At 34.7% G+C, this 20,879-nt stretch overlaps 1 protein-coding gene across 12 annotated transcripts; it reads right to left on the reverse strand.

Moving 5' to 3' along the window:
• Window positions 1–1,568: 1,568 nt before the first annotated feature.
• On the reverse strand, window positions 1,569–19,505 carry LOC114259392 (uncharacterized). 12 transcript variants are annotated; one of them, XM_028199402.2, is made up of 10 exons: window positions 19,133–19,485; window positions 14,160–14,276; window positions 13,627–13,690; window positions 12,529–12,619; window positions 12,360–12,456; window positions 11,278–11,394; window positions 9,880–9,928; window positions 8,279–8,879; window positions 1,963–2,080; window positions 1,569–1,876 (listed from the first exon to the last, which is right to left on the reverse strand). In XM_028199402.2, the coding sequence occupies exons 2-8, from the start codon at window positions 14,253–14,255 to the stop codon at window positions 8,293–8,295; spliced, it is 1,101 nt and encodes a 366-aa protein (XP_028055203.2). In that variant the 5' UTR covers window positions 14,256–14,276; window positions 19,133–19,485; the 3' UTR covers window positions 1,569–1,876; window positions 1,963–2,080; window positions 8,279–8,292. The 12 variants fall into 12 exon arrangements, with proteins under 12 accessions (XP_028055203.2, XP_082731678.1, XP_082731677.1 ...); XM_082875552.1 differs by having other exon boundaries at window positions 1,569–1,866; window positions 8,279–8,870; window positions 19,133–19,483; XM_082875551.1 differs by having other exon boundaries at window positions 8,279–8,870; window positions 19,133–19,483.
• Window positions 19,506–20,879: the final 1,374 nt, after the last annotated feature.

The following is a 20,879-nucleotide window of genomic DNA, read 5'->3' on the forward strand; positions in this document are numbered from 1 at the left end:
GCCAAGGCTGAGAGTTACACACACCCAAATTGACTCATGAGCTCAATCACCACCCAGCCATCCTACACTGAAATCAGCTTCTCATTTCATCAAACACCTCCTCGATAAAATCGATTACATGAAAGAAACAACCCTAGCTTCCTTACAAAACCTTTAAAAAAAAAAAAAAAAAAAAAAAACACAATTACGATGAATCACAATCCATTGATTGATATGTCTCGATGAAACAAATCTCTGAATTGCCATTGCAGCAATAGAGGGAAGGGGAGATCCCACATTGATTCTACGATATAAAGATCAAGTCTTTAATGGTGTGTTTGGTTGGAAGATTTGGGGAGGGATTTGGAAAGGGAAAGGGAAAAGGTGTGTGAAACTATGTGAAATTTAGGCATGTTTTATTTATATTTCACCTACCTTTTCCATTTCCATTTCCAAATCCCTCCTCAAATCCCTCAACCAAACACAACATAAGTGACCAATTTGAGGGTGCGGGAGTCATACCGTGAGGGATGGGAGACTGGTGATTTCGCGTGTATTGCGAAATCCTAAACCCTCTCTTGTACAAGAGATAATGTTACCGGCAAAGGATATACAATTCAAATATCCAAATCTAAAATAAAATATTTATTAAATATTATGTACTAATCAAGCGATAAGAATTTTATTTAGATTTAATTAAAAAATAAAAGATACGTGATAGAAAGAGAAACTACTAAATACTTGAACACCAAGCCCAGTACTCGCATTTGTAATAATATAGATAAATAAATATCATTTTATTTATCAATATAAATAATTATTATCAACTTTAGGTACAATATTATTTTTTTTTAAGATAAAAAATTTAGATACGACTTAATGTGCAACCTATTTCACGTGTCATTCATAATTTGAAGATTATCACTGTAGCATTATTGCTAAATTTAAGAAATGCACCATAATTAACAGAATTCAGGAGTTTTCATCATGGGAATAATGTGTATTTTCCAAAAAAAAAAAATAATTAAAATATGTAAAATTCATATTGATCTTCTCTCGACTATAAAGTGATTCTTTTTTACTTACACACAATTTTATTATTATTATTATTATTATTTTTATTTATTTTTATTTTTTGAGAAATTTCTTGGCCCACACTTTCAAAGTCCTAAAAAAAATGAAAGTACATAATGAATGCAGTGATCTGAATTTACCTCTTCGTGGAGCACATGATCCGTTCCATTAAATTTGTCTAAATAAATAAATAAAAATTGAATTTAAAAAAAAAAAAAAAGTAAATGGAATAAAAAAAAAATTCTCATAGGCAGTATTAAACAAACACCCAATGCTGTAATATGCTTTGAAACTGGAGAGAGATTTTAGCATCTCTTCAAGCCGGCACTACAATGCCAACCCCCTATAGATTGTGGACATCCAAACAAAAGAATGTACTGACCAGAGCTGGTGCAGCTTAACACATATTTTTATAATTTTTTTTATTTATAAAAATAAAAAAACTCATTAAATTTGTGCGAAAATGTGGGGAAGAAGGAAAGCACCACCACCACATGAAAACACAAGAAGCAAGATTTTTACAAGTTCACTCAAAAGAGTTATGACCAAGGAATAAAATGTCAGTTTCATGTCAGTTTCTCTAGCCCCTCAGAACTAACATTGCAATTTTGAACATACATGTGGAGCGACAAAAACAAAAAATACAAAGCCAATTGACTGGAGCTAGCACTGGGACAAATAGAACCCTAGCAGATCAGATGGCAGATATTACACGGTGTTCGCTTTTTCCATACAAGATCATATATCTGTAAGGTTTGCGCCACCACAACAAAAACCGTCTTGCAGTAAGACAGTAATGCATCCACCAGCCTCCTGCAACACACTAAAATGACAACAATGTCTGAACCTCTATATCCCTCCGTGTACATTTGAAACAGGTAAGAGAATGGGAGGGACTAAAACTTTTACCTTCCTTCACATTGGAAAAGCATCACACAAGAATGTTGAAGAAATATCAATCAGCACACACTAAGAAGAAGAGAATACGTCCCTTGTTTGACTGGAGATCCAAGATATTATTCGAGGCCTGAAATAATTTCATTTATATTCAATTACAAAACATATTGAAGACGGTCATTGGAGTGGTGATTAACATATATAAATTAAAGGGGGAATATCAAAAAAGTGGAGGGTAGAAAGAATAATTTCAAAATGATGATGGTACAAGTTTTTATGGCATAAATTTATGCGTGAACCACTTGTACTTCCATCATTTTCAAATACTTGTTCTTCCATCATTTTCAAATTATTCCCTAAACTAAATCATTACAGCATATAACATCAAACTCAAAAGCACAAGAAGTGGGGTTCAGTGAACATCGTGAAGAGAAAATAGAAGCAAGAAGACAAGTTCAGATACCACAGTTGCTGAAACTGGTGCAAAATTTTCAGGTGAAATTATCATTGCAATGCTTGCAAATAATTACACTACAAAAACCATAGAATAATTTTAAAAAATTATATCCCAATTCTAGAATTTCATCAAAGAGAACAGAGTGAACACTAGGCCAAACAAAGTTACTCCAAAACCAACCACTGAAATCTTTCGACTTTCTTCAAAAGAAGATCCCCAACTGATGAAGAATAGTGATTTTGCATTTATCTCATGAAATTGGGAGATAAACACGGGTCTTCACAAACAAGTGCTTTCCCATAAACAGAATAGAGGCCGGTAAGAGACTCGGTCTCACCAACAAAGCACGGAAAAGCATTCCTTTCTGTAAAATAAATTGATAAATTGATGTATTATTGATTGATTGTGTATATTACAAGATTGATGTGTTGTTATTTGTATCTGTATATTACAAGTCCTATATATAGAGAGGTTTTGGGAGTAGTAGGTGTAGAGTGGGTGGTGGTAGTAGGTAAAGTGGAGGTGGTAGGTGGAGTGGGTGAGGAGTAGTGGAGGTGTGTAGTGGTAGTGGTAGGTTTTAGTGGTGTAGGAGGTGTACATTAACAGCCCCCCTCAAACTCAAGGAGGATAGGACTAACCAACTTGAGTTTGAAGAGAGTAACAAAACAGAAAAATAAACTGATAAATAAAACAGGATAGGAGACACGGTATGGTCGTGTCAGACCGATGTAGCAGACAGTTTATGGGGTCATGTCGGACCGTTGTAGCAGACACTGTGTGGTCGTGTCAGACCGATGTAGAAGACAGTTTACGTGGTCATGTCGGACCGTTGTAGCAGGACAGTTTACGGGGTCATGTCGGACCGTTGTAGAAGACAGTTTACGGGGTCATGTCGGACCGATGTAGCAGGACAATTTACGGGGTCATGTCGGACCGATGTAGAAGACAGTTTACGGGGTCATGTTGGACCGTTGTAGAAGCTGACCGGAATCAATGTCGGGACAGTTTATGGGGTCATGTCGGACCGTTGTAGAAGCTGACCGGAATCAATGTCGGGACAGTTTATGGGGTCATGTCGGACCGTTGTAGAAGCTGACCGGAATCAATGTCGGGACAGTTTATGGGGTCATGTCGGACCGTTGTAGAAGCTTGTGGTGGTGCACCAAGGGGGCGACTTAGGGAGTGCGCCATGGGGTGGCTTGGGTGGTTCGCAGGGTGTGTAACTGTGCTCACCATGATATATGTATAACCCCCCCTCAAACTCAAATAGGTGTGAAGATAGAAACCTATTTGAGGTTGAAACAAAGGGATTGATAAAGCTGGCCGGTGTAGAAGACACTGCATGAGTGTGTATAGAGGCTGCCCAAAAGATATACATGGATGTAGATATCGAGCCCTCAAAAGTCGTGCCCTCAAAAGGTGTGCCCTCAAAAGGTGTGCCCAATCTGTCAAAAGGCGTGCCATCAAAAGGCGTGCCCGATGCATCAAAAGGCGTGCCAGATATGATGGCGAGGCACGTGAGTGCCTTGGCTGGCGTGCCCGGTTTGTCTGGCGTCAAGAGGCGCGCGATGCGCGTGGCTGCCTCGGCTATATAACCAAGACTGAACCTGAGGCTGAGGCAAAGGCTGAGACAAAAAACCTGCGAATTTCTCTGAAAAACTCTTCGTTGTGCTGAGAGAGAGAGTCCGTAACACTCTGTTGCGAGAGATAGTCTGTAATACTCTGTTGCCCAGAAAATGGCCTCGTCTTCCCGGAGTCTGCTCACTCTCTTTCCAGACCTCAACGAGTCAACAAGAGAGAAAACTGGTGCGGTGTCCCGTGAACCTCAACCAAACACCACGGGGTTTGCTCCGTTGAACTTTCCGATGCAGTCGGTGGAGCAAAAAATGGCAGTGCAAACGGATGTGGAGGCGAATCAGTATACTTTGAAGGCATGTGTGGAGTCCATGACGGCGGTCACAAACTTGTCACACCGGCTGCAGAGTAGGACAAATGAGGTGCAGCAGTTAAACTCCCAGCTGGCTCTGCTCCAACGCATGTATAAGGATGCGCGAGCAGAGATAAGCGTGCTAAGGGCAGAAAACAAGGAGCTGAAGCGGAAGGCCACCGTGATGTTCCGATTTGGAGGGCCGCCATATGCTGCAGTGGAGGAGTATGGGGGAGTGAACGTGCTCGGCGGCGTGGAAAATACGGAGGCAGCACCGTCAAGGGCCGCCCAGGACGGAGGCAAAAAGAAAAGACCGGCGGCAGAGTAGAGAAGAAAAATCCCACCTGTGAATGTGGTTGTTTGGTTGTATTGTTTTTTTTTTTTTTTTTTTTTTGTATTTTTTTTTTTTGTATTTTTTTTTATTTTTTTTTTTTTTTTTTTTTTGTTGTTGTTGTGTGTAAAATTGTGATCGGGGTTGATCACTATATGAATAAAATGAGGTGATTGGACAAATCCGAATGGCTTGAAGGTACAAGACTGATCAGAAAAAAAAAAATAGAGGGAAGGAATAGAAGGTTTTTGTTTTGTTTGTTTGTTTTTTTGTTTTTTTTTTTTTTTTTTTTTTTTTGTGAAAGATATATATATATATATAAGATAAAGAATTGTGGGCGGTGGAAAAGGTGATGTTTTAATAAAGAAACCATGGTGGGTTTGCTTTGAGTAATAGATTAAAATATACATATATATATTAAAAACAAAATAAAATAGAAAAAAGGAAGTTGAGTGGGCTGGGTGGGTGAAAAGGAAATGCCATCTTGTTGGTGAGAGTGCCAGATGGGTGTGATTTTCCCATTTGATCAAATCCAAGGCCATAACCGGCAATGGAAGGGTTTGCAGAGCAAGCCGAGAGTGTGGAAAAAGATATGTCTGAGGTGGTGATGAACGGGTTCAGACCGGAGTTAGTGCCGGTTTATAAGGAGTTGGTGATGGAGTTTGCGGTCTGTGATCGGTGGTTCGCGTCGATACCGATTTTGACGCAGCCGAACCGGCTGTATGTGCACTCAACGACGTCGTATGGTGCGACTGAGAATGATAATAAAATGATGGTGGAAGGGTATCCGCAGAAGACTATATTTGAGTCAATGGAGGAAGGTGGGTTTTCTTTTGGGATGTATTATCAGTACCCTCCTTCCACACTTTTCTACAGGGTATCCGCCAGTAGTATTTGATGTGGGATCGGCCGGTGGCGGAGATGTGGGAGTACAAGGGCGGCGACGCCCTCTGTCGGGAAGATCTTCATCCCAACCGAGATGAGACCCGCCTTCGGCGGCGGCGGCGGTACCGGAATGTGGAGGTTGCTAGGGGCGGAGACGGCGGTGAAGTTGAAAGCAAAAGCAGGGCGAAGAGAGTGACTGCGGAAGCTGTGAACCGAGATGAGACCCGCTTTGTTGAGGGAGGTATTGCTTCTGTAAATGTGTGTGTATGCCGAGAGGGAGAGGTGATGGGTGTGTGTTCTTTGGTCTCTAGAGAGAGAGATGTGTGAGTCATGGTCTGAGAGAGCCGAGAGGTAAGAGAGAGGAAGATGAAGTTACAGTCTGGGTATGTGTAGAGGTCCGGCGGGCGGCCAAGGCGAGGCTGCCGCCCGCCGGTGAAGCAGAATGAATAGGTTCTTAACCTAGCTCTGATACCATGTAAAATAAATTGATAAATTGATGTATTATTGATTGATTGTGTATATTACAAGATTGATGTGTTGTTATTTGTATCTGTATATTACAAGTCCTATATATAGAGAGGTTTTGGGAGTAGTAGGTGTAGAGTGGGTGGTGGTAGTAGGTAAAGTGGAGGTGGTAGGTGGAGTGGGTGAGGAGTAGTGGAGGTGTGTAGTGGTAGTGGTAGGTTTTAGTGGTGTAGGAGGTGTACATTAACACTTTCTTGCTTTCAATACAAAGCTAGGGGGCGAGTTTCGGCTTTGGCACATAGGAAGCTAACTACACACACAACACAGTAATTGAACAAGCAAGCATTCATTGTGATATATGTCTCTACCAAATAAAGAAAACTAATTACTCTAGAAGTTAACATATCATAGGATTTTAAAAAAAGAAGTCTAAATATGTTTTCATAGCATCTGTTTCATGAACACATAAGAAGTCATGTACATCAAAGCATGACCATATATGAGTATAGATAATCAAGGCATAATACATGGCATTCATATTTTCTATATCTAATTATTTTACAGCATCAAGACACAAAATATAAAGGATTCAAACAACTGAGAACATAGGAAGAAAGCAAAAACTTGGTAATATTTGTTTGTTTCTTTAGATTAGAGATGTTCCCCTCTATTTGTCAACGTGAAGACAAATAACAATTAAGGCACCTAGATTCATGATAAAAAATGGAAGTGCCACTTTTCTAATTGATGTAGACTATCGGGAACTGCCTAATGAAAGAGATTTCCCTAACAAAAAAGCATTTAAAGCTGCCCAATATCCTTTCCTTTTCCAAATATTTTTACAAATACGCTTTTTTTATATATTAGTACATTTTTTTTTCCAACTGCCATTTAAAATCTAGAGGTTACTCATTATTCTAGTTGGATGTGAAAGACATTGTTCAAAAGGACTCATTCTTTACTATTTATTACCTATTTGTTTTTTAGACAGCATCCTCTTCATTAAAAAGAGGGGATAATTTTCTAGTAATTGGTCAAAACTGAGGAAAGAAAACGCCTAATTGAACTTTTCAAATTCAAATAAAACTAGTAATTAAAGTATACATGACTTGATAAATGAAAGTACTATAATTTTTTATTAATTTTATTTTTTTAAAAAATAGAAAATTAACTTAAATTTCAATAAAATGACGGGTATATAGTCCTTCATATAAATGTCTTTGATTGAAATGGAAATCAATCAATTCCATAGGGCACTGGTTCATTATGGAATAAACTAACTAAAAGGTGAGTACTTATTTCATCAGGGCAAGTTATTGACCTTAGTTGATCTTATGGTTCATATCAGAATGAACTAGCTACAGATACAAATTGTTGCAATAATAATTGAAAATTTTATTTTTGGCATCTTCATAAATATATTAGTTAAGAACTAAGTTCTCACTTTTTACTAGTAACTTCTTCTTTTTTTTCTTTTTTTGATAAATTACTTTTTACTAGTAATTTAGTCATATTATTTGACTAATTGTGACTTCTTGATTTGAACATTTGAAGTATTTAGGAAAGACTCAGAATAAGTAAGAATAAAAAATTCTTAAATTCTACTTTAGTACAATTTGTTTCACTTCAAGTTCCTGTGTAATAGGAGTGGGACTTATTTTTCCCAGGGCAACAAAAAAAAAATTCATCATACGTGGGGTTTTTAGAGTGTTTTATTGTTAAGTACAGCCATGATTTTTTAATGCGAGATTTAAAAACAAATCTCTCTATGGCACCAGCAGTAAGTACTCTATAGTTATGGTCTTTAGCAGGTTTTCTGATAAAGATTAATTGTTGTTATTTTAATATATAATGGTTACTACATATATGATCAGATGCATATGTAGTTAAGGGACACTAGTTACACATAATCTGTAATTCAACTTGAAATGCACAATGATCTTTTGTTTAGATATTAACTGTTGGAAATATATATATATATATATATATTATATGCAAATATCTCTAAAATGCTGAAACAGATGGTGATTCTAGTCTTCCAGGTATTACAATGAAGATATTGAAAGATATTAAAGGTCTGGAGAAAATACACAATCAAGGTGCATGTATACAAAAGACATGGACACATCATGTATTCTCCATATCAGTAATGTGTGTTTTCCTGACAAATACAACAACGTTTCCCAAAGCAACCAAAATTTATGTACATATAGGTCTTGCAATTTATTTAGAAATCACATCTTAAAAGGAAAAGAAAGCTTACACTATTTGAAGCACTCATTTTGGTCTGGATGATGCACGGTGCTCCATAAACTTCCATGAAGGCCTCCCAGCGTGAGATAAGGGAACTCCAAAATTTAAGATGCCCTTCAGCCATTTGACCCTGTTAACAAGTTCCTCCAAATCCAAAATTGCAGCTTCTAATGTGTCCGAGCACATGGAATTTAAAGAGATACTTTCATCAGTTCTCATTTTCTTTGAGGACCCACTACAATAGTACTGGTCTTCCCCAGCTGGATGCCCCGGAGTTTCAGCTGAAGCGTCTCTAACATGTGAACTAGAGACGCTGTCTGAACAACTTGTTTTGCCAATGGCATCATTCGTATTTGCTTCTAACCATTGTGTTGGTCCCTTGGGAATAACAACGCTCAAAGGTTGTCCTGTCGTCTCTTTCATTATAGAGTGCTTCGATTTATATGTAGGTGACAATTTATTTTTTTCGATAAATTTATATGTAGGTGATAATGAGTTTGCTGAAATCTGAGAAGAGAGGGAAGCATCAAATGGTGATCCAGCTGTTGCCGAAACATCTTTTATTCCTTCATCCACTGCATACATCTCCAAGTTCGGTAGGCCTGATGCAGCTACAAAGATTCAAACTTTAAACAACTGAAGTTGATGCAAAAATCAACTAAATAAACAAAAGATATGGGCATAGCCAAAGATATTGTTCATTGCATTATTTTTTCTTTTTTATATATTTTTTAGAAAACAACTGATTGAAGCACAGGTTCAGTGAAAACAGATGATAACAATGGTTGGGTTATCAACTCAAAATTGGAAACACATCTAATCTGGTGCTATGACGATTCAACACTCCACCTACAGGGCAATTGACAGTTTGAGACAATAAGTAGACTTTAAATTTTGCTCCAGCTGCTGCTGTTTTTTCAGCAGAAATGAACTGAAACAAAGAAGCCTACTCCAGTGCCATACATTTTTAATCTGTTGATTGCCCTGATTATAGAAATTCAAACTTGCATTTATCAACCTACTATATCATTGACTTTGACCACCAAGTAAAATATATAAACATTCATTATATGAAAAAACAGTCTATTTCCACTTTCATGCATCCACTTACGAGACCAAGTAATAGATCCTTCCATGTATGCAGAACAATTTAGAAACTCATTATAATTTTCACAAATTAATAATATGATAACTCTCAGTTATCACCACATCTCCAAAGCACAAGAAAGTGCATCCAGTGAGAGTTATCAAGAGTATCCAGTTACTATGTCCCTTGTCTAATGCGGCTACAAAATACAAAAAGATGCCCTAGACTGTAAAATTAACTAGATTTCAAACACAATTTAAACAATTAGATGACCTATTTAGTGTTAACAACTTTCCTTGCTTCCAATCCATGAATATTTCTAAACACACAATGTGCCACAAGTAGTTGATCCTATCATATGAATTCATGTGATAGAATAAAATTAGCACCAAGGACAAAATGCACTGAAACGTCTGCAATTGCATTCATTCAAGAAGGAACCTGAATTCCTATTGAACAAAAACGTAACTTGAAAATTTCCTCAAACACTAAGCCACAAATGTTCAGCCTGCTGCAGCTCTTACCTTGATTCACTGGTTTAATTAGTCGAGCACAGTGACAGTTTTCTCCTTCCTGTACCATGCAAATGCAAGCAGATGAGTAATGATGGGACAAAATCAGCATTTATGACTGAAGATATGGCTTCCAGATTTTAAGAACGACGGAGCATCTAACTTACATATCAGATGAACATAGAAATATATAAAGGAAAACAATAAATAGGTCAAATATTTAGGTTTGGATCAGCAATCACTGGATCCAACATAAAGAGTTATCAGCAACAATTGAAACAGAGCAAAAAAAAAAAATTTATTTGTAAAATAACATATTGAAAATCCGCCCAATGCTTAAAATCCTTTGAAGACTTCTTCCTAAGAACAAACAGTTTACAAAATAGTTTGGCATCTTAAATTGGAAAGGTGGATAAAAGAGCCATTCATAATAAACAAGTAACAAAAGAGGAAACATTAATGCCACCAAGGGGACACCCCATTGACTTGGGTCACATTCCCCTGATAAACAGACACAGGTTCCAGTCTCCTTAACTAACCTATTTAAAAAAATAAAGTGAGAGAGAGAGAGAGAGAGAGAGAGAGAGAGAGAGAGGGAAACATTTATATCTTTAGTTGATTATTGAGAAAAATTACAAATCAGTGGCATTCAGGTCAAATTATTACAAATCAATGGGGAAAAAATATGGGTATGTTTGGTTTGTGTTTGAGAGATGTGTTTTAGAAATAAAAAGTACGAAAAGTTGTTTGGTTTGGTTTTTTTCAAAAGATGTTTTGGAAAATTATTTTGAGAGAAAGTTTTAGAAAAAGTGATTGATTTGATGTGTGTGAGAGAGAGATTTGTTTGGAAAACTTGTTTGGTTTACAAGTTTTGAGAAATTTTTTTGGAAAAATTTGTTTGGTTTGATTACTTTTAAAAATTTATTTGTAGAGAAAATTTTCCAAAAATTTATCACAAATACAAACCAAACGAACCCTATATGTTTTGGGGTTTTACAACAATTTGAAGTACATTACATGATATAACAAAATGCTATTGAATGTAAGTTATTAACTTCTGCTTGCTCCTGACAGGAATGAGTATAAAATATTTTAAAACCAGATACAGAGTAAAAAAATACACTCTGCCAATAACAAAAAAGAATGAGAAGTTTTAATCTGTCGTGTCAAACACCAATACCTAACATTAAGCTGCAGGAGAATTATTAGTACTGTTTTATGCCCTTCCTTCAATGAGTATACATATCCATATAGATTGATTTTAGGAAAGAGAAGATAGTGATCATAGGAATTTGCGCGAATAACAGAATATCAGATTAGCCACCAAAAAAAAAAACCTGAGGGATAAAAGAAAAGGGAAAAAAAAACAGCTAGATACAAATATACAGATGGATGAGCAGAGGGAGGCACCTTAGAAGTAGGAACACTCCAACCTTCTTCTGGAGACCAATCTAAGGATGGCCGCAGATCTTTGCAGAAAACTTTATAAGCTTTACCTTCACCGACTGGAGGTGGAGGCAACTCAATCTAGAGAAAGAAAATAAAAATAGAATATATATGAACAAAACATGAACAAATCTATCAACATGTATATGATGTCACAAAAGCATTAACAAAATCCAGAATATCATTTGATCAATAGAAAATGTTCAATGGAGAAAAATTCATTTATAAATATTTGTTGTCCAAAGCTTAATTCTCCATGACAATTAGTCTGTGAGCAGCTGCAGCTACAGGCCAGGGATTGTTTATGTGCACATCTCATAACCACATTGTCCAAGACCATCACCACCATCAAATCACAGTTATTTCAGTGTGGAGATGGAGTCTCAGTAGACTAGTGAAGGGAGGCTTCGAGGAAATAAGGCAGTCATTGAAATGGTGTTGACTCACCTGTATCAACTCAGTGAGAGCACAAATGGTCTTAGAGAGTGAGAGAGCAATGAGGTTTTTCGGTAATGGAGAACCATAGCCTCTAGAATTAAGGGATGGAGAACATCATAGGAGGGTCAGGCCATACAGGCAAAGCTCATTTGGTCATGTATTTGCAGAGGCGTTGTGGGATAGGGCGGGATATTTGGCGTCCTTTGGGGCATTTGTGCCGCCTCCTTTTAAAGGAGTTCCATTTTTCTTGATCTCTAGGGATCGGGCTGCTGTTTGCCATTTCCAGTGCTAGGATTTTGTGCTTTTTGTTTTGACTGTTATGACTGTTTTCCTTTCCTTTGTCCTTTTCTTTGTTTGAGGACTTCTTGTCCTCTCCCCTTCTTTCTTTTTATTATTAATAAATTTCTTTGTTGATGCTCAAAAAAAAACAAAAAACAAAAAAGGTGGCCTCCTTTGCTTAACTGATAGAAACTTTTTCCAGACATCATGGAATCTTTAAATCATTGTTAAACACCACATCTACATGGTTACAGGCATTAATAACACAACAAAGTCAAACTAGGTAATTTGATAATTGTGAAGGAGTGACAAAGACGAAAAAATATTACCTGAACCTTGTCGTTGTCCAATATTTGAGTCACTCTTCCAGACCAATAACAACCATCAGTAAACCAATCTACCAAATCCCCCACCTTCCAGACACCACTGATAACAACTGTTACTTCAGAAATTGCATTACCATGAGGCATTTGACTTTCAAGATAGATAGGAGGATACCCTGGACGCACCATCAGCTGCCTTGGTATATTCTTCTCCTTTGGCCTCCTACTCGTTGGAGGCACTTGGTATATTCTGGTCGACTTGATTTCTGCAGATGTGCGATTCAACTACTAATTAAGATATACTTTGAATAAAAACCTTAACTACAAGAACTCTTCTAGGACTTCAGTTCAAAAACAAAGAAAGCTGATGGCACCTTTTAAATGTAAAGACATAAACCTCGGGGTAGACTATATTGACTTAAACTTCAGTTGCATCCCATTCACCCTTCATAAACTCTTCTGTTTGTTTTATGACATGTACCAAATGCTAAAAATGTAGATTAATGAAGGCTGCTGAAATTTTATTCAAATATGCTCAATACTGCTTCGCAGTTGCATAACCATGAAACTTCACAGCAACTTAAATCCATCATTTATTTGATTAAATTATATTAAGGGAGTCATAAAAAGTATATATATGTATTTAAAATAAATTAAATTAAAAAAAGGTGCTACTTATTCTGTTCATTAAATGCATAACATGTATGACGTAGGTGCTGTATTATGACTTGTTAGTTCTACAGATTATGAGTTTTATTATATTGATAAGCTATATATTTATTTTTGTGCGAAAGCGTTAACAAAGATGTAATCCATCTGCTCATACTTCTGTGCACTATAGCCGACTTTGTCAAAAGAAGATAAATTAAGTAAAATTTAATAAATATAACTCCAGATTCAACTATAAAAATTGTAATTTTATATCAGTGATGTTCACTACTATACCACTTAATAGGTGCAACATGAATACAGAGATACAACCACACAAACGTACAACTATTCATTATTTGCAATTTTATTCCAATGAAATGTTGACTACCATAACACTCAATAGTTGTATTTGTAACATGATTACAGAGATACAACTGTAGAAAAACACAATTTCAAGAAAACACTAATTATTTGGTCATTGAACATGAAGGCGAATGGAAAGATCACAGTACAATTTTGAATGGCTAAAGCTATATCATGGATAAGCTAAGAAAATACATCATCAATTCTTGAGGAGCAACTCGAGCTCCTAAAAATTTATACAAAAACAGATGTTACTTACTTTCATCAGGAAAATCAAAATATTCCAAGGAATACTCCCCTCTGCTGCACCTAATTTCTTTTATCTGAAAGAATATATAGATATGGTGTAAGTTCACATAAAACTCTTCCACTCAAAGATCAACGGAAGAAAGGATGAGGTTTCTCCAAATTCTAAATACAAGCCAAGATATAACTCTGGTCAATGTTACATGGACCCTTCAATTCTCCCTAGTGTACCTGTGTCCACACTATGTGACAAGGACAAGGGTGTGGGAGCGTCCAACCCCATAACCAAATTAGATATTTGGAAAAAGAAGCAGCAGCAGCTTACATTTGATAATAAACTATAAATAATTGTCATCTCACCCAAGTGGGAGAGATAAATTCCCTTTGTCCCCTAAATCTCACTTAATTTCCAGTACATTGTCACATAAAAACATCTTATGCCATAACATTATGTACTACACAATATACTTAAATGTTCGGGACATGTCTACATCAATAGAAGGTTATAAAAAGAGCATCAAATCAAAATGTAGTGCTCAATGATACCTTGCATCGGAACCATGCACCACGGTACCCTGGCAGGAAAGATATTGACTCAGCCAATTGTCCAACTTTAAAAGGCAGCAGATCTTGCTTGTCCATGATGTTTCATCAGACTATAAACTGCACCATAGGTATCAGCTTTTAAAAGCAACATCGCAAAAAGGAATTCAATGGACTATGATTCAAGAATATAACAGTAATCAGTTAAATGAAGACCAACACAACAATTCACTCCTTTTCCTAAATGCAAGTAATTTATACTTGTCAATGGAATTGAATATCATCTTCAACTCAATAACCAGCAATTCTTTATACTCGCCAATGGAATTCAATATCATCTTCAACTCATAAGTATAAAACATTTTCAGATGATTTTGGACACACTTCTCGTATCATATACTAATAATTACTAATTAGAACATATTCATGTATTAATCATTTAAATGGGCTATGTTTGGATGACGAAAAAATATTAAAAACAATCAGTTTTCTGATTTATTTCCAAAAATTGAAAGAAGATTTTCCATGGGCTTTTAAATTAATAATTCCTTATGAAATTTGGAGGGAGGGGGGGGGGGGGGGACATTGGCTAAAAAGCTGGAACTAGAGAATCTAAGTTTTATCAACTAAGGGAGATTGAGGTGAAATTTGCATTAACGAAGATGGAATCTGATAAGGCATTATGACCATATTGTATCCCTATAGTATCAAGGCTTAAAAGGCTTAGGTAAGGAAGGAGTGTCTTGGTTAACGAAATTCTTTAATAAGATTTTATTGATTATGAAATTTTCTGAATAGTCAAGAAGAAAGTATTTTAGTACCTATATAAAAAAATAAAAAGGGGCAAATTTCACTTTGTTTCAACTCGAAAAAAAAGAGAAAAAGATTGGCTAAAAAAGCTGGAACTAGAGAATATAAGTTTTATCAACTAAGGGAGATAGAGGTGAAATTTGCATTAACGAAGATGGAATCTCATGAGGCATCATGACCATATTGTATCCGTATAGTATCGAGGCTTAAAATGCTTAGGTAAGGAAGGGGTGTCTTGGTTAACGAAATTCTTTAATAAGATTTTATTGATTATGAAATTTTCTGATTAGTCAAGAAAAAAGTATTTTACTACCTATATAAAAAATAAAAAGGGGCAAATTTTACTTTACTTTCTTGTGGTTTCAACTCGGACCAATCTCGATGGTTAAATTACAAGAAGAGAACCCCCTTGTGGTTTCAAATCCCATTCAAACTCTAACCCGTAGTTGTCAAATCAAGACTCGAATAGTGAATTGAAATGGCCTTGTACCAAAGCGAGAATCAAATCGAATAGTTAATCATAAAGATTCGGTCACTTTTTCTAATATATTACACACTTAGATATTAAATATAGATATATCTTATAAGTATGAAATATTTAGACTCAAATCAATGAAAATGTTGTTTTGACTGATGATGACGTGAGCTAATAATTAAGAAGTTAACACAAGTTTTCATGTAAGATCATCACCTTATGTTATCCTTTTTTAGATATTTCTTATCAACTATTCTTAATAAATAAAGTAAACAAAGACAAACTTTCAAGTTCCAAGTAATAATAACTTAACAATTTGGAAACTAAGCATACATACCTTTCTAAGTAACAATGACTCAATAACAAGAAAGAATTACTTGGAATCCTTTATTTTAAAAGGTATATATGCTTGTTCAAAAAATAAATAAATAACTTGTGGAACCACTAGGTTTAATTGACCTCACCAATATAATATTAAACTAAGTTTATTTTAATGATTCGATATGAGTTTTAACAAAAATGTTTCAAATCGTGCTATTGAATCAGAAATTGAGTGAATCATACAATTCAATTAACGATTCATTGTGATTCACTACGACTCACACGATTCACTGCGATTAAGGCTAAGTTTGGAAAGACTAAATAAGTGTACTTTTTGACTTTTTATGAAATATGGGTTGGATTTGGGTTGGATTTGAAGTGATGTGTTAAAGAGGTGATATGACTTAAATAAGATGATGTGACTTAAATAAGATAGTGACTTTTTGACTTTTTAACTTTTTTGGAGGATGCCAAACTTGGCCTAAGTTCTATTTCTATTTTTGTTTACAGAATGCATGAAAAACATTGTTTTCGCCAAACTATGAATATATATAAAATAATTCGTTATATTGCTATACATGATTTTATATGTATATACATATATATAATTTAGTTATGTTGATAATTTACTTTATTTTAAACACGGTATATATTTTTATATGTATATATAAAATAATATATCATATTAAATAAAATGAATCTTACGATTCATAATTCACTATTTTAGCAAAACGATTCACTATTTGATTGGCGATTTGACAATAATGGGTAACTTAATCTAATTGGATTCTATTAAAAGTTCACCGATCACCAAAATAATATGAAATCATATATATTGGTTATTTTCATACTAAACACTTTTATTAAAAAGATGGGGGAAAAAATAATCGACATATGTCGGCCACAATAGTTTCAAAAACTACATGAACCGTACAAATTGAATCGAATCGTGAATTGTGCAATTCATTATAGATTCACTTCCAAAATAGAATCATATAAATGTTGTATACATTATGAATCGAATTGCGAATTGTAAGATTATGATAAAAGAGCTCCAACCCTCTAAACGAGTATGGGCAAGATCTAGTCCATCAAATTGCACCTCAAATGAAGGTGAAGGGTTCAACTTGCCATAGATAAGACTCTTCGTCCCACGGTACAACCTCCGATGTACCAAAAAAGAAAAAGAACAAGGGTAATTTATGGTCTCTCAAGTTTAAGTGAAGTTTCACTTTAGTCCACGTAAGAACATCTCAAATCCTTCATCAAATTTAAATTTGATGAAAATTTTGGTGAAAATGAGGTCCAATCCTTTCAACAAACTTGTATTAACTCAAGGGAGAAGCAAATTTTTCATCAAATCAAAAATGAACCAAATCTTTCACCATATTTCCAACAACCCTTTTTCCACTTGTTTGATGAAATTATTACAAGATGAATTGGAGCTCGATTTTTTTCACCAATATTGATGAAAAGTGAAATTTAGGATGAAAAAGTAATTTTTTAAAAGATTTTTGATAAAACTTTGATGAGAGGATTGGAGTAGTTGATATCAAATCAAACTTTTTACTCAGATTTGGAATCAAATTGGATGAAAAATTTGGTGAATAATTGGAAATGATCTAACACACGGTTTCAATTTTATTGTCGCTAGCATTTTGAATGAAAAAAATTACATGCAAAATTAAAAGGATTAAAGTGGAATTCAAAACAAACTATATGGACGATGGGTGTAATCCTATAGTTTGTTTTGAATTACACTTTAGTCCCTCTAAAATGTAACAAACTATAGGGATGATGGGTGTAATCCTATAGAGATGGGATTCAAAACAAACTACAAGGACGATGGGTGTAATCGTATAGAGGTACCATATTATAACAAAATTAAAAATATAGGAATCAAATTGTTCAAATTGAAAATGCGACTAGTTAGGCAAGCAAAAAAAACAAAACAAATCAATTGCACCTCACATTGAGGATGGATCTATATCTACTGCTCCGTTTGTTTGGACAGAAAACATTTTTTATCGAAAAAAATTTCAAAAAATGTTTTTTGGTGAAAATATTTTTCTATGTTTGGTTGTGGTGGTGGTGAAACGAAGGTGGAGGGGGAGGTGGTGACATGGTGGTGGGGCGGTGATAGTGACGTTGATGGTGGTGGGGACTGCGGTGATGGTGGTGTGGTTGGTGGAGGTGAAAGTGGCGGTGATAATATGGTGACATTGGTAAGATTTTAGTGCGGAAAACGTTTTCTAACTTTTAAAAGTAGAAAATATTTTTTGTCCATATAGGCTTATTTTTTGTTAATTATAAAAAATATTTTTGGTTGACTTTCATTTTCTATTACACTAAACACTAGAGAATACAGAAAACATTTCCGCCCAAACAATGGAGCGTAAATAATCAACCTCTCTCCTCAATAATATAGATATCAATTTTTTTGGGAGGACATACTAAAATATAAATTCCAACCCATCAAGACTTATGTTGTGTTTAGATCGTAAATTTGGATAAGGATCGAAAGAGATAAAGGAAAAATAACAAAAAATTAGTTTCCGAGTGTGTTTGGTTTGTATTTTGAGATAAACTTTTAGTTTGTATTTTGAGATAAATTTTTGGTAAAAATTTTTGAGGAGAGAGTTTAGAAATTTTTTGGATTTGTTTCATTGTATATTTTGAAAATAATTTTGAAATTTGAGAGCTTAGAATGATTTGATATTTTGTTGTAATTGAGGAGATATGTGCAAGAGAAAAAATATTGAGAATGAGAGAAGAGAGAGAAAAATTGATTAATTAATACGTCGAAGAGAAAGTGATTTTAAAATTTAAAAATTTTTCTCAAAAATTATTGGTATGTTTGGTTTGTGTTTGAGAGATGTGTTTTAGAGATAAAAAGTACGAAAAGTTGTTTGGTTTGATTTTTTTCAAAAGATGTTTTAGAAAATTATTTTGAGAGAGAATTTTGGAAAAAGTAATTGATTTGATGTGTGTAAGAGAGAGATTTGTTTGGAAAACTTGTTTGGTTTACAAGTTTTGAGAAATTTTTTTAGAAAAATTTGTTTGGTTTGATTATTTTTAAAAACTTATTTGTAGAGAAAATTTTCCAAAAATTTTTCAGAAATACAAACTAAACGAACCCTATATCTTGAAATACAAACCAAACAAATCCTACAATTTTTTACAATTTTTCCTTCTCATTTCACTTCTCTCCGTATATCCATACTCAAATTCATGATCCAAACACAATTCAACGCAAATAAAAAAACTAGATCAAAAATAAATTTACATCCATTGGCAACCCCCACAAAATTGTTAGGGATACATCGCCATTCAATGGATAAAACACAATAAAATCTAAATTAACACTTACTTCCCAATATATGAAGAAATCCAATTCTCCAATTCTACATAATACACCGGCATCATCTGGATCTCAAGCGCATACAGGCAGGAATGTCACCACATCGATCACCGAATCTATTCTCCGACTCTACGGAATACACCACCAAACATATGTCAAGTAGTTTAGCTTCCCGATCTCCATCGCATGCACCGCAAGAACGTCACCACAATCGTCACCTAATGTAAAGATTGGATCCTGGGGCTAGATTATATCAAAGATAGGGATTAGCATCATCTACAAAACCCTAATCTGATTTCTTTTGAAACCTGGACCTTTGGTTTCTACTCAAACCTTTGGTCTTCTTTTTCCATTTAACCTAGTAGCCTGTTTGATAATTTACAATTTTAATTGAAAAATGTTTGATATTTTTAATAAAATTTTATGAATGTTAATTTTTAACTTGTTATATATTTTATTATTAAGAGTCTATTCGGTAACTATTTCATTTTCAGTTTTCAACTTATATTTATAAAAAATTTAAAAAAATTTATAAAAACTTATTTAATAATTTTTTTAGTTTATAAATAGTTGTCTCACTTTTTGTAAATTTGAAAAAAAAACATAAACTTAAAAAATAAGTTTTCGTTGGTTTTTAAATAGAAATTTGAAAATTTGACTAACAAATTTTTTTTTAATTAATTTTTTTTCAAATAATTTTTCTTTCAATTAATTTTTTTTTCAATTATAATGTGTATAATTCCATGAAAAATTTACCCATAAATCCTATTTTCTGAAAAATTGAACTATTTTGTCCTAAAAGTTTTCTTATGCACCATTTAGTCTCATTTTATTTTGGTAATGTTGTTTATTTAATAATCATCATCAGCACCAACATTAGTCATCAAACAAAGATCGAACATCACCAACATATATACCCATTTGAATGTTAAGACCTATTTATCAACATTATTCATCAAACATTGATAATCATTATTCATCAAACATTAAGATCCAACGAGCATCAAACATCATCGCCAACATCAACATTATCAAACATCATCATCAACATTAACATCACAACAAAAACATTAAGATCCAACGAACATTAACATCATCGCCAACATTAAGATCGGCCTTTTCCCAACAAACGTTGCAGGCGATTGCAAACCACGAAGGCAGAGAGCTCACGAGCTCACGGCAGTGGTACTGGATCAGTGTGGATTGGCGCTGATATTGACGATGTTGATCGGTGTGGTACTGGATTAGTGTTCTCAACAACTACAAAGCTTTCGACGTTGTTTCTAACCCTAAGAAATGGAGCCAACAAAAAGAGAAATCTGTGGAGCATTAAGGAATGGAGATAGAGCAAAGACAAAAAACAAACAGAGAGAGAGAGAGCTACGTACCACAAGTAAAGAGCAGCACCGGCGACGAGCGAAGAGCGGTGGTGGCGCGGTGGCAGCAAGGCTAGTGACGCCGATCAGGGAGGTGAAGAGCAACAGACGATGAATGAAATGAGATGGATTGAGAGTGTGAATTAGGTTTAATGAGAAATGATTGTGCGTGGACATTTTGATAGATTCAATCCAATGGCTGAAGAGTGGTATTATATCCATTAATTAGTGTATTAATATTATATCCAATGATGTTGTTGTGATGTTTGATGTTGTGTTGTTGATGATGTGATGACGTTTGATGTTGATGATGATGATGTTTAATGATGATGTTGTGATGTTTGATGTTGTTTTGATTATGATGCTTGTGATGTTTGATG

This window comes from Camellia sinensis, chromosome 6 (assembly GCF_055761805.1).
Source record: "Camellia sinensis isolate YWXY chromosome 6, ASM5576180v1, whole genome shotgun sequence".
Classification (NCBI taxonomy): domain Eukaryota; kingdom Viridiplantae; phylum Streptophyta; class Magnoliopsida; order Ericales; family Theaceae; genus Camellia; species Camellia sinensis.

What these genes read in the sequence shown, in the direction of transcription:
- LOC114259392 (XM_028199399.2), bottom strand. Translation starts at nt 14,255, where the DNA reads ATGGACAAGCAAGATCTGCTGCCTTTTAAAGTTGGACAATTGGCTGAG. An exon ending in TGGACAACGACAAGGTTCAG is followed by an intron (nt 11,395 to 12,359) that starts GTAATATTTTTT and finishes TTCTTTCTCTAG; the next exon opens with ATTGAGTTGCCTCCACCTCC. An exon ending in AATTAAACCAGTGAATCAAG is followed by an intron (nt 8,880 to 9,879) that starts GTAAGAGCTGCA and finishes GAATCTTTGTAG; the next exon opens with CTGCATCAGGCCTACCGAAC.